Source organism: Leptonotus elevatus, chromosome 20 (assembly GCF_054856555.1).
Source record: "Leptonotus elevatus isolate MCC_2025b chromosome 20, RoL_Lele_1.0, whole genome shotgun sequence".
NCBI lineage: Eukaryota > Metazoa > Chordata > Actinopteri > Syngnathiformes > Syngnathidae > Leptonotus > Leptonotus elevatus.
Genome location: NC_141258.1, coordinates 8419120 through 8432932, shown reverse-complemented (window position 1 = coordinate 8432932; position 13813 = coordinate 8419120). Strand labels below are relative to the sequence as shown.

Below are 13813 nucleotides of genomic sequence, written 5' to 3'. Positions count from 1 at the left end.
GAATAGTTTTTTTTCCTTTTCTGTTGTTTTTTTTAATCTGGTTGTCAGTTTTCTCACACTTCATTTATGTTTTTACATTTACTAATTTTTAAAAGTATTTCTCATTATTATTACTGATATTATATAGTATTTATTTAATTTAAAATAAACTAAATTAAACTATACTACTGTAACTACAATAAAGTGTGTGAAGTATATAAATATATATTTTTTAATTTCCTTATTCCCTCTCCATGTGTTATCACATAAATGGCAATAATTACACAACAAGAACATTACATTGCACCAACTATGGCAAACCAGAAAAACATATTTTTGCATGTGTCACGTGAAACTGAAAACTACATTTGAAGCATTTTGCGTTTTCCAGGACAGCTTGGTGGTGATGATTTCACTTCCTATACTGCAACGGGCAAATACTTCTGTCCGCTTAAATTAGCTGGAGGGCCACAATCCAATTCCGCAGCTGGAACTGGACCCCACGAGGCTCCGTTGAGTGTGAATGACAGAGCGCAGCGGTGTTACTTAGCAACAACATCTTTATTTTGAGCCATGCCATATGTCCAACAGTGTGGCTCAAGCTGTGCGACGAAGACCCAGTGACGCCATTTAAATAAAAATAAATCCTATTTATAGACGCCGTGGAGGAATTGGATATTTAACATGTTATTAAATGAATACTTTACCTCTCTGATACTGTCAATCCAATGTTATTTTAATTTTATTGTATCGGATCTCATTGGCCAAAAGAGTAAAGAGTTTAAATTTTTCTGCTAAAACATTGCACGAATCAAACAAATAAAAGTCCTGGCTGGGAAAATATTTTCAGAATTGCACCAGTGTAGTAGCTCATGACAAGCTGTTCAAACACTCTTGACATTGAACTGCCAGTGTTTGCACAACAAATATTTTCATCGCTAACAAATATGCAACACAGAAGGGCATCCAAGCAATCACAGGCGGGAAATCCTGTACTGTACACAAAAACTTTATTTCATAGAAGCAATTCCAAAAAGTCACATTTTGTCATCATTCCGAGGGACGAGGGGACGGTTGGTAAAAGGATGCCACAAACCCTGGATGCTGGGGTTATCCGTGTGGAAAGGCTTGCGGATGCGGATCACGTCCAGGCCCGATTGGTTGGTCAGCATGGTGAGAACCTCCGAAACCTGAGAGGACGTTTTGCTCGCCACAATCTCTTCCCTCACATTGCCGTTCACTGCGGGGCCGAATAACGTCAAAATTAAACGCCACTCAGCCAGAAATAATAAATTAGCTCATGCAATCCATTAACAACATATACAGCTTGATTTTCACTTTACTCTTTGCAATGTAATTAATTAATCAAATCTTACTTCTATTAATTTATGCGATTTAACTGGCTTACTATTTATTTAATTTTGAAAAAAACTATAGCCTGTCACTTCTTACTGAAAGAGAAACAGGTGTGCGGGCGCCCCCTTCGTGATGCAGGAGTAACAACAACGAATGATTATGGTGATTGATTTTAACAGCAAAGTCACTTAATTGAAGTAGCGAAGTGGAGGGGAGCATCAAAGTACAAGTACTGTACTTCGTTACTTGAGTATGAGTACTATTTTTATTGCGACTTCTTACTTTTAGGCTAGTAGTCCCTACGTTTGAAAACAGACATTTTCGGACATTACTTTTGTATTTAGGGACATTTATTTTGAGGTATGTACTGCTTTTAATTACACTCATGCAAAGGGACTGAAAAGGTACTTAAACTTTCACTATTCTGTGTGGTTTATATATATATATATATGTGTGTGTGTGTTTTAGTTAAATCGCGTGCAAATGTAAAAAATTAATAAGCAGGACTACTCACAGTATTCTGCCACTATTTTGGGTTTTTTGCACGAATGGGGGGACACGTACACGACGGTACCAGGGTTCGTTTTGGCGTAATCCACAACTCCGCCTTCAATAAAATCCCTGTTTGAAAACAATACTGGTGTTATTACGATCATGTAATATGTTGTGTGTAATGTTTTTCTTACCTGACACCGAGCGAGCTGTGGCCCTTTTTAGAGAAGATAATGGAGATCCGCTTAAGTTGACACACGTAACGACCCACGCCGTTTTGGAGTACGCTTTTCAGGAAGCGACTCGGCGTCCCCCTGGATGTCATTTTGATCTATTTTGAGACTAAAACCCGAAAGGAAAGACAATGCAAAACAATTCGATGAGAGGAATTTAAAATAAAATATCGAAGAGGGGTAACAACATTGGCAGAGGACGGCACATATAGTGCGTCAATCATATATCTCCGGGTGAAACAAATAAGGACGTAAATGTTTTTTTACTAACGCGCGTTGCAACCACTTATGTGGACGCTCACAATAACCATATTGATTTTACGTTTTTTTTTTTTTTTTACATGGTGATAATTTTTTTAGATACTCATATAATCCAAGTTATTTTCACGTTGCTATTTTGGCCCAGACAGTCCGTCAATTATATATTTCCGGACGAAACAACCTCAAATAAGTATTTTCAGACTTAGTAGTTAAAGACCTTAGTAAACATGCAACGCCACCAATATTTTTTTATTCTAAACATATAAAGAGATAAATGTGTTGTTTTTTTTGCTTTAAAATGCAACAATAACGCACATTAGGTGGATGTATAGCATAGCTAAAATGTAGCCTTTCAAATGCCATTGGTTCCTTATCAGTACATGTTTCGCACCACCTTGTTTCGGGCAACACAAGTAATCCAATCCACAAAGGAGGTTCAACAAACCTAGAGTCTAAACCGAAACTTCGAGTATCGATGCCCTGCTATCACTACTCACCATGACAACCCATAAAAGAAGGTCCAGTTACTTTTCCACTATGGAATTGCAGGTGCTGTTACAAGCGTATAAAGAGCATGAAAAAATATTCCGTAAAAAAGGCAACACTGCAGTGGCATCAAAGGAGCGAGTAGCGGCGTGGCAGCAAATTGCGGCAAAAGTGAATAGGTAAGGTTTTAATTTTGAAATTTACATGAGGTTTAAAATATGTCCATTTTTATTAAACACAGTGATTATGTTGAATGGCAACACGAAGACTTCACTTATCAAAGATTTTCAGGTGAGTTAATTGTACTTTATGCCATCTAGTGGAAGAGCGTTAAATTGTTCTGCCTATCGCCATACATTGCTGGCATAGATTAGAGTAAAGATACATACATTTGTAGGAAACATACAAATGTTCGTGAAAAATCCATGATTTCACTCCCCAATTTAACATTTAACCACGCTTGTAATCTAAAATGCAGTTTAATAACATCTGATTTTTCTTTCCAGTCAGTGCAATCAAGTGACGGAGAAACGGACTTGGCAGCAGTTAAAAACAAAATATAAAAACATAGTTCAGACAGGTAAGGCGTATTTTGTTCGGCCTTGACTGGACTTCACTTTCACTTTATTAACAAAGCATATATTCATTCAATGATTCACCACGTCTTCATTCAACATCATTTTATTTATGTAGTCAATTTTAGAACCGCCTTTATTGGCATCTGGCAAAGTATGTTAAAATGAAAACACAAGGATAGCCTAACAAACGACTACAATAACAAAATGTAACGTAATGTAAAAAAAAAAAGACTCATATAAACAATATAGACATTTTGTTTCGTGCTAAGCAGATATAAATGTGAAACAATATGATTAAAAGCATGACAGCCCAACAAATTTATTTGTATGTAAAACTTTGTCAAGATTTTCACATTTTATTGAGCTCTAAATTCTTTCATCGGTGGCTAAAAACATGATTGTTGAGTTAAATATTACCGGTAATCAGCTGCCCTACCCAACCCATTCAAAATATTTTTAGAAATTGCACCCTTACCCCATCCAAAAATACCGTTCCGCCCCCCCCCCCCCTCCCCAAAACCGAATTTCTAAAAAATGTACTTTACGAAAGCATACAGTAATGACATAAATAAATAGAGCATAAAGAAATAAAGTTTTTGTTTTGTTTCACACTTTATGCTTCACTCAATGGTCATTATGCTGCTCCTAATGCTGTCCTCACCTTGGCCATAGGGGGGCAGCATAATGCAGACATTCAGCCACATAGATGCTACTGTCAGCACTTATATGGTGTTACTTATGTGTTAGCATTAGCATTAAGCTAGTGGACTTAAAGGCTTAAGCTTAAGTGGTTGTCTTTATGTTTTGTTAGACAGTGAACTTCAACTGTAAATAACAAATTCTCACTAATTCAAACTGCCACACTGCTTCTTGTTATAAATTGAGTTGAGGTAAGTTTTTGCTCCCAAGTCAAGGCATAAGAATTGTCAAAGCAACGGTTTGTATCTTGCAAAATTAGCACGACGAGACATTCGTATCTCAAGGCATGACTGTATATTTTCTCAAAATATTTATAGTACATCTCCTATAAGAGACGACCTTCAGTACCTGATTTTTTTTTCATAAATTCCCACCAATTCCTATTCATCCAAATTTGACGACTCCCAAAATGGTTTCTTTATGACAAAAAGATTAACATTTGAATTCTTCTCAGCCAACAGAAAGAAGGCAAAGGCCCGTAAATTTTACGAAGGTGCTTTACCGTCACCAACTTTGACTGTGGCCGAGGAGCTGGTTTTGAGCCAGGTTCAAGGCATGCCAGCGGCCGAAGCCATCTCTGCCGGAAGCTCGGCGGAGTCAGTGACCTCGGGCGTCTATCTACCGGCACACTCATACCAACTCCCCTCAACAGTTGGAGATCAGGACCTTTCTGCCACTGCCACAGAGCCCACTATAATAGTTGTAAGTTCACAATACTTATAATCCTATTTTCAAAAGTATAATGACACGGTTGTCTTCTGATCACAGAAGGATGAGGAAATCTTGTTTGCTAATGAAGACAGCGAACCAGAGAGACCCGCAGAAGTACAAGTAATGTTCTGTTACATTTAGCTTAGAGACTGTTTATTTTTTATTTTTTTTGGTTGTATTTGGTGTTAAAAAATTGAGAACCACTGGGCTAAAGCAACAACTTGCACATTCTTGTCTTTTCTAACAGAACGTCACTGGCCAGAAACAAGTAGAAGGCGCTTCAGCCATCACAACACAGCCTCACACGGTGAGATATTAAAACATTTTTTTTTAAATAACTAACGATAATTCTGCATGTGGAACTGAAACGCCATCTTTGTATTTTCCAGCCAGCAGTTATGGATTTAAATAAAGTCCACCTCCTAAAAAAGATCGCTAAAACAGACAAAGAAATAGTTTTATTGGATCGACAGATTAGAAAAGCCGACCTGGAAATTCAGTTACTGGAGTGCCAGTTGAGGTTAGTGCATTGTAACAAGTGAGTGTTGTTGTCAGCCACAGCCCACGACAAGAAATCCAAGACAGTCATTTGATATCTTGGCTGTGTGCTGAAGGTCTTTGTCCCGATGAAAGACGAACCGTCGCCCCCGCCCTGAGGTCAAAAGCGCTCTGGAGCAGATGTTCATCGAGGATGCATTCCTTTGTCACTCAATCCGATTCCTGGCCGGTCTTCTTCTGCTGCTGCTGACGAACATCCCCCGCAGGCGCAGAATGATGCGGTCACCACAAATGCTTCACTGTAAAGATCAGAGGTGGCAAATCCAGGTCCAGACAGTAAAAAAACCCTGCCACATTTTGCTTTTAGCCCCTTGTGCTTGCAAGCTAGCACCCGGTGAGCTAGTTAGGGAGCTCGCTAGCTAGCACCTGGGGCTAGAGCTAAACTGTGGCAGGGTTTTTACTTTCTGGACCTGGATTTGCCATTTCTGGTAAAGATAGTATTTGACCAGGTGAATGGGCGGCGCGTGGTGACCTCCAAACATGGCGTATAGCATCTATACAGCTTTGTTTTATTAGACTAGAGATGTTTTTTTTAATGTTTGTCAACTTTGTAAAAACAAATATATATATTTTTTTTGCTTTGTGTGGCTAGCCAAAATTTAACCCATCGACACATTTCCAAAAAATGGACATCCAGAATTGTTGGAAAAAAGATGAGCAAGAAAATTGTTCAAGAGGCCAACTGTTAAGTTTTGGCTGTTTAGTGCATGTGACAACAATCTCATGTCCTCTTTATACTGTATGTCTGGAATATGCGGTCGGATGGCAAGATCTTTACAAAGAAAAACAAACCAAGAATGGCTGCATTTGCTGTAATACAACCAAATGTGTTGGGACAAAGTATTAGATTGAGGGTATGTATATTTATGCAACTATATTTTGAATTTATTTTTCCCCTTAGAAAATTCAGTTTTTTCACTTTTATTAAACAGGTTATTAGTCCCATTAAAAGTGGGTTTATTTACTTGATTTGTCTAATTTATTTTCATTCCAACAGGTGTGTCGCCCCTAAATTAAACATACAAAAACCTCAGAACTTTTCATAATGTCATAATGGCGAATTGTGTGTTGAGGATAATACGTTTTGGAGTAAGTTAGAAAATGTGCAGGAGGTATCCATTAAACTATCTTGTGATTAGAAAGAAGACATTTGGGTGTTAAATGGGGTGACATAAATTTTCATATGATGCTTTGAGTTCTTTATATCGTGCAAATTTGTTGCTCACATTACACTCTGGAATCGATCAATCCGAGCGTCGTCAACCAAGCCAGGCAATGATGGTAATTAGCCTACGCGCGTGGGCTGCGTCCAGATATGATCTTTGGAAAATGTCATATTAAGAAAATTAGCACAGTATAATATTGTACTTTTAAAATACATACCGTAATAGCAGCCAGTCAAAACTCCTCAGTAAACCACAGTAATCGTTGTCGTTCTTCACAAAAGACAAACCGTATACACCAGTGACATTTGTTAGCCGGTCTATGGTGTTTTTTCTTTGTTTTAAAAGTTTAAAGTCGAATGACTTGTGTTGTGCCCCAATGTCGTTGACGACTGGATCACGAAGAAATGGACAAGTTAAGTCTGCTGCAGGTGGGAGGAGACTGGTAGAAACTCGAGGTTTATTATACCTGACCTATAAGTCAGCAGGTTATGGGAGTTTCTTTTACCCGTCTTCCAGGGACGAATAAAATATTTTTCCTCATTTAATATTCCTTATAAAACAATTAATAAGGGTATTGTTACATGCCATTTAATGCACGTTTCATATACTCTTGCAATGTTTTGGTCCGTTAATAACAACACTCCGGGTAAAACAAACAACGCAGACTTATTTAATTTTCACACGTAATATATTTTGTAGCGACTTTAATGGCTGTGCATCACCAGGGACATTTTATATAATAATAAGTAAGTAATCATGTGGTGATTATATTTTAAAATACTGATATAACGCCTTTGGATTGATAAAATGTTGAATTTAATTTGCCGATCTTTCCCGTTTGGTGCACGTTTTGCACGAACTTATTTTGAAAGGCACACGGTCCTTGAATGTTAAATTTCCGGGTGAAACAATTCCTCCGTAAGCGTTGTGTTCTCACAATTTAAGTTATTTTAACACCTTTAGTGAACATCCAACATCACTACTATATATTTTTAAACAAAATGTAAAATGGTTTGTTAATTTTTAAAATACTAATATATATCCCTGTGAATAGCTGAATTGTACTGTGCCTTCTTATTTGGCGCATGTTTCACACCGACATGTTTTGGACAGGCACCGAAAAGCCCGGGTTCACGCACAAGCATGGAGGACAGGATAAGGACACACGCAGGCGCTTGGACGTGTAAGATGCGCAAAGTTTGATCCTAAAGCAGAGTTGTTGGTTGCTTATCGTTATTTTTCTAATTGCATGAATGTTAACAAGCAGAATTCACAAGTTGTTATTCCCCTAAAATTTTAATTGTCATTGTTCTGCACTATTTGTAATCCTACATTCCCAACTAATTCAAACCATTCAAAAAAAGAAAAAGTCTTGGGTTCTTAGAAACTATTTTATTTATAAACTCATTATCTTCTCTCTCACTATGTTTTGCAGGATAAATCTACTTTGTCCAATGTGGAGGAGATTGCTTCTGAGGGGTCTCTCTCCAGTAGGGACCCCGAAGTTTCCCTACCCAAGACATTTCTCATCCCCTCGTCTCCTGACTCATAGCAGAGGTCATGCGGCTTTGTGGGCTTTCACACCGCAGGACACGGGCTGCTTCTTATCCAGGACGTACAAAAAAGATGCCAAATCCACAGTGGACTTGCCAACTAGCGCCATCACAATCGCGGATATCAAACAGTACCTGCGCTCCAAGGACGTCCCCTTCCATGATGGCTTCAGCTGCCTGCACGCTCCTAGCGTCTTCATGGACGCCGCCTCCAGGGCCGAGCGCTTCTCCCTGTTCGTGGACAAGACCACTGGGCAGTTCTTGTGCATGGGCACGCAGGTGGAGGGGAGCTGGGAGGACCTCCAGGACTGTTTGGAGGTGATGCAGGCGGAAGAGCAGGATTTCCTCAGCCCTCAGGTGCTGCTGGGCTACCAGGAGAGCGCCGAGGAGCAGGAGCAGAGAGAGAGGGACGCCAGGGAGGTGAGGAGCATCTGGTCCGCTTCGGTGCCTTTCTCGGATCTGATGGAGGACGAAACGACGCTCATCAAAACCATGTTCCAGGTAGGGTTGGCCAGTATGACCTTACAATACAATCTAATAATCATCGTTTGCTGTTTTGTTGCAGATCACAAAGATCTCCAACGCTACGCTGAAGAAGTTTGGCGTCAGACTGTTCAAACCCACCAAGAGTCTGGTTTTCCCCTGGTTTGGTGGTCCCGATTCCTCCTTAAAGGGGCTGAAGCTCCTCTCGGCGCAGAGCACAGCCGACGGCGTCCATTATAACGAGGCGACGGTCCCCAAGTGCACCTTCTACAACAACCTGTTCGGCCTCCCTCTACTGAGCCGCATGGACGCCAACGTGGTCCTGACGGGCCGTGAGCTGGACACGCTGGCCGTGAGCCAGGCCACAGGATTAGCCAGCGTGGCCCTTCCGCGGGGAGTCGGCTGCCTGCCGCCCGCCCTGCTGCCCTACCTGGAGCAATTCAAGCGCGTCACGCTGTGGCTAGGCGGCGACATGCGCTCCTGGGAGGCGTCCAAGATGTTTTCCCGCAAACTGGGCCTGCGCCGCTGCTGGCTGGTGCGGCCCGGCGAGTTCCGGCCCTGTCCCGGGGAGGCCCTGGCGCAGGGAAAGAACCTGAGCCACGTTGTGGCGACCGCCATCCCCGCGGCGCACAAGTCCATCGTGTCCTTCAAGCAGCTCCGAGACGACGTGTACGGGGAGTTGGTGAACACCGAGGAGGTGGCCGGCGTCAAGTGGGCGCGCTTTCCTGAGCTCAACAAGATCTTGAAGGGACACCGCAAGGGAGAGCTCACGGTTTTTACAGGTTGATATATCTAATAATGATATATAATATTTAATAGGGGTGGGTATCTTTGAATGTCTCACGATTCCGATTTTTGGGTCTGCGATTTGATTCAGAATTGATTTTCGATTAAGAATGATTTGTGATTCAAAATGATTTGATTGACAATGATTTTTGCTTCAATCTATAGATATGCAAGGAATCGTAATGATCTACTCCAGTCTGACTCGCCAATGCTAATTAGCGCGCTACTCCACACTGCAAAAAAACAACAACTTTTATTGGAATAACTTGATCGTGACTTTTTCCTTCTACACTCTAATGTGGCTACAACTTAACAGTGTATCAGACCGTGTGGAACCACACTGCCCCTAAGTGGCCAAATCGGGTACAACATGAACAGCGCTCCAAATAAAGGCACACACAGACAAAGGCAAGACAGTATAAAATAATTTAGATTAAATCGATTATGGGACATTTAAAATCGATTCTGAATCGTACTAAATGAGAATCGCGATTCTTATGAGAAACGATTTGTTGGCACACCCTTAATATTTAATATATTATATATAAATGTTGATCCATGAATTCGGACTTCATCACTTTGTTCTCAGAATTCTGACTTTATCACTTTGTTCTCAGAATTCTGACTTTAAAGTGAGAATCTTACTTTTCTAGTTCTTACTTTGTGACGTAGAGCTATGAATTGTGTGAGGAAGTCAGAATTCTGAGAATAAATTTTCACTTTAAAGTCATAAAACCTTTTTTTTTTTTTTTTTGCTCTTCACTGGCCCTAACTAATCCTCTTCCATATAGGGGAATATCAGTTTAAGATACTTTTATTTAATTTTTTTCTAAATCTATATCGGTCAGGACCTAGTCTAAGTCCCCCCTAACATTCTGTGTGTCGTGTCTCACCGCGGCGCAGGTCCCACGGGAAGCGGGAAGACCACCTTCATCAGCGAGATGGCCCTAGACCTTTGTATGCACGGCGTCAACACGCTGTGGGGCAGCTTTGAGATCAACAACGTGCGTCTGGCCAAGATCATGCTGACGCAGTTTGCCATGCAACGGCTGGAGGAGAACCTGGAGCAGTACGACTTCTGGGCAGACAAGTTCGAGGAGCTGCCGCTCTATTTCATGACCTTCCACGGCCAGCAGAACATCAAGTCGGTGCTGGACACCATGCAGCACGCCGCTTACCTCTATGACATCAACCATGTGATCATTGACAACCTGCAATTCATGATGGGACAGGAAAACCTCTCGGTCGACAAGTGAGTGAGCATTTCCAGGAGGTGAAGCAGCATGTGGCTCATCAGGCTGACGTTTTTTTTTTATTGTTTTTTTTATTCTAGGTTTGCCATCCAGGATCACATCATAGGCGCGTTCAGGAAATTTGCCACCAGCTCTAGTTGCCACGTGACGCTCATCATTCACCCCAGGAAGGAGGAGGACGACCGGGAGCTGCAGACGGCCTCCATATTTGGCTCGGCAAAGGTACGAGCTGGCTTTAATTTGTTTATTTTTTTCCCCATTATGTGATAGACAGAGAAGAGAGACAATTGAAAGCAATTTAAAAAAAATATGAAATCCAATCAAATTTATTGTTATTCCACCCAGTGGAACCACAGGTACCATTTGGTAACAGTTACAACCAGTCCAAGAGACATAAAAAATAATCACCAATAGAGGGAGACAGAATAGAAAGCCTGACGGGTCTTGAGTGAAAAAATAGCAACCAATCAAAAGACAACAATAGCAATCAGTCCACCTGCTAGAACAGGGGCCAGCAACCTTTCCTGTCAAAATAACCATTTTAGGTCAAATAAATGTCCAACAGTGTGTTGGTGTGGACTGAAGGCCCAAGAGATAATTAGAGCTGCACGATAACATAAGCAGCATCCAATACTTTGAGATTCATTTTCATCTTCAGTATTTAGATGTATTTATTTTATCTTATTTTTTAGACTTCATTTTCATAGATTTTGAGACTTTTCTGCCTTTCTGTCAAATTTCGGACATTTTGGGCAATTTAATTGACATATTTTGGTCATTTTCTGCATCTCTTGTTAATTTATTTGGACATTTTATGACTTTTTTTGACATTTTTTCCCCCCTGCATTTTTTTATATCAATTTTTGTGGACATTTTATGGTAATTTTTGAAATGTCTTTTGTTTTTGGACATTTTATGGTTACATTTTGAACATTTTCTTTTCTGCCTTTTTATATAAATGTTCTGAATTTCTTAGCATTTTTGTGGACATTTTATGGTAATTTGGGGTATTTCTTCTTTTGTTTTTGGACATATTATATATAGTTACTTTTTGAATGTTTTCTTTTCTGCCTTTTTTTTTAATCAGTTTTTTTACTTATTATTCCAGACATTTTATAGTCATTTTCTACCTTCTTTTGTTTTTGGACATATTATGGTTACTTTTTAAACGTTTTCTTTTCTACCATTTTTATTCAATTCTCTGACATATTTAGCCATTTTAATTAATACAATTAATTAACATTTCATGGTCATTTTCTGCTTTTTGTCTTCCTATTTGGACATTTTAAGGCCAATATTGGGAAATTTTTAGGTAATTTAAAAACATATTTTTTGTCTTTTTCATTTCTCTGGACATTTACAACAAATAATTAACTATTCATTTTTAAACTAAACCATCAATTAATTTAAAAGATGCTTATATTTAAATATATGTAAAAAAAAAAAAAAAAATGGGGGGGGGTTCACAGAGAGCCACAGGAGAGGCTTTTTCAAGGTGACAAACACGGATAAAAGAGAAAAACTCTTTTCTGACCCGACAGGCCAGCCAAGAGGCGGACAACGTGCTCATCCTGCAGGAGAAGAAGCTGGTGACGTGCCCGGGCCGCCGCTCGCTACAGGTGGCCAAGAACCGCTTCGACGGCGAAGTGGGCATCTTCCCGCTGGACTTCATCAAGGCCTCGCTCACCTTCTCCACGCTCATCAAGGGCAAACACAAACTGAGGAAGGTGGCCGCCAAGCCCGAGGAGAACGAGGGCGACGAGGAACCCCCAAAGAAGGACGCCGTCAAACGAGAGAAGGCGCAGAAGCAGCAAAGTAAAACGCCAAAGTCGACACAAGCTGCTAAGAAACTTGCAACGGGAAGTGAATGAATCTGTGACTATTTACATGCTAAAGTATACAATCACAATGTGACTACTACTACAACTGATCATTTATACACTGACACGCCTGTACATATTTATAGTAAAATGTTTCATATTGAGATTGCCTGACTGTTTATTTTTATTTTTATTGCATAATCTGCTTCACCTTCTCACTTTTCCTGATTAGGCACATAACAATAAAAACATGTCCCCCAACAGCTTTGGGGCTGGATTGATTTGAAATGATGATAAAGTCATGCACGCCTCACTCGACATGACCAGCTGACGCCCATTTCGAATTCTCACTTCCTCCACAGGAAACGATAAGATCGCCAACATGTAAACGGCATCAGGTGGAACTAATGTATGTAAGGCAAGTTGATGGGGTAAGGTTGGAAATGCGCTCTCAGATTAGCCAGCAGGGCCAATTTTGTGGGGGTGAAATGAGTTGAAGAATTGTTGACTAGTAATTACAGTGTGGCTATTATGAGTATCCGGCATGTTTTGGAATAGGGCGTCTGGACCCGACTGGCCAGTAGGACTAAGTGGCTTTATTAACTGCACAGGCATATTTGCCTGAGCACCACGTCAAGCAGGCAAATTGAGGTCAGGTTGGGGGTGTGTAAAAATATAGGTCACCTCAACACGTGGGAGTACTCTTGTTTTTTAAGAAATGCGTTTTTTTGACATAGAATCTAAGGTTAGGGTTAAAATAACGGATTCTCTTTGTTGGTGTGCTGCACAAGGCTGTGCCGAGGAGGTCCATCAGGCGTGACCTCCTTTCAGCATAATTAGAATGCGCAGCAAAGAACGGGTTTGTTCCGGAGTCCAAAGCCCTTCTCGGCGCAGGGCATGTTTGCAATGAGGCGTTCAAAATAAAAGTTGAAGTATGCACATAACCAGTGTTGGAAATGTAATGGATAACAGTTACAAGTTACTCTGTTGAAAATGTAACAGTGGTAATTTAATTAATATCACATTTGTGGAATAAGAATTGGGAAGATTAGGCCACCTGTTTTTAGCCATCCAAGAAAGCTGACATTTATGCAGTCATATTTGTTTTATTTTATTTAGCATTAAAACTATTCAAAGACATAATAAGATTGAACTTCAATACCTGTTTTTAATGTTAGGACAGCATTATAACTACAGTACACATACTGAAACTTTTACACTCAGTCAAAGCAATTTAAACTATATTTTATATCATACAAAATAGAAGTCTGAAGTATTTTATTATTATTAGATAGTAGAGCACATGACGTCATATTAATGGGACAAAATGTTTTATTGTTGTGGCATCCGGATGTAGCTGTCTTTATTTCGCAAGGCACGACCGGATGTGTACTCCTCA

General features: G+C 40.1%; 3 protein-coding genes and 1 long non-coding RNA gene across 8 annotated transcripts; 2 read left to right on the top strand and 2 right to left on the bottom strand.

Moving 5' to 3' along the window:
• Nucleotides 1-967: 967 nt before the first annotated feature.
• Nucleotides 968-2377, bottom strand: mrpl43 (mitochondrial ribosomal protein L43). The gene is made up of 3 exons (XM_086064983.1): nucleotides 2022-2377; nucleotides 1850-1956; nucleotides 968-1219 (listed from the first exon to the last, which is right to left on the bottom strand). The coding sequence occupies exons 1-3, from the start codon at nucleotides 2150-2152 to the stop codon at nucleotides 1017-1019; spliced, it is 441 nt and encodes a 146-aa protein (XP_085921109.1). The 5' UTR covers nucleotides 2153-2377; the 3' UTR covers nucleotides 968-1016.
• Nucleotides 2378-2747: 370 nt separating this feature from the next.
• LOC147156901 (uncharacterized) lies at nucleotides 2748-5690 on the top strand. Of its 3 annotated transcripts, XM_086063651.1 has the most exons (8): nucleotides 2748-2986; nucleotides 3075-3098; nucleotides 3314-3387; nucleotides 4539-4786; nucleotides 4853-4915; nucleotides 5043-5102; nucleotides 5185-5315; nucleotides 5410-5686. In XM_086063651.1, exons 1-8 carry the CDS (start codon nucleotides 2820-2822, stop codon nucleotides 5423-5425), a joined length of 783 nt encoding a protein of 260 aa, XP_085919777.1. In that variant the 5' UTR covers nucleotides 2748-2819; the 3' UTR covers nucleotides 5426-5686. The 3 variants fall into 3 exon arrangements, with proteins under 3 accessions (XP_085919777.1, XP_085919776.1, XP_085919778.1); XM_086063650.1 differs by having other exon boundaries at nucleotides 5185-5690; XM_086063652.1 differs by lacking the exon at nucleotides 3075-3098 and having other exon boundaries at nucleotides 5185-5690.
• On the bottom strand, nucleotides 5239-7140 carry LOC147156900 (uncharacterized). 3 transcript variants are annotated; one of them, XR_015091511.1, is made up of 3 exons: nucleotides 6737-7140; nucleotides 6580-6673; nucleotides 5239-5592 (listed from the first exon to the last, which is right to left on the bottom strand). It is a non-coding gene; the product is annotated as an uncharacterized LOC147156900 (long non-coding RNA). The 3 variants fall into 3 exon arrangements; XR_015091508.1 differs by having other exon boundaries at nucleotides 6580-7140; XR_015091509.1 differs by lacking the exon at nucleotides 6580-6673.
• A 469-nt stretch (nucleotides 7141-7609) lies between these two features.
• twnk (twinkle mtDNA helicase) lies at nucleotides 7610-12677 on the top strand. The gene is made up of 6 exons (XM_086064694.1): nucleotides 7610-7702; nucleotides 7955-8573; nucleotides 8638-9337; nucleotides 10245-10593; nucleotides 10675-10816; nucleotides 12136-12677. Exons 1-6 carry the CDS (start codon nucleotides 7620-7622, stop codon nucleotides 12463-12465), a joined length of 2223 nt encoding a protein of 740 aa, XP_085920820.1. The 5' UTR covers nucleotides 7610-7619; the 3' UTR covers nucleotides 12466-12677.
• The last annotated feature ends 1136 nt before the right edge of the window (nucleotides 12678-13813 follow it).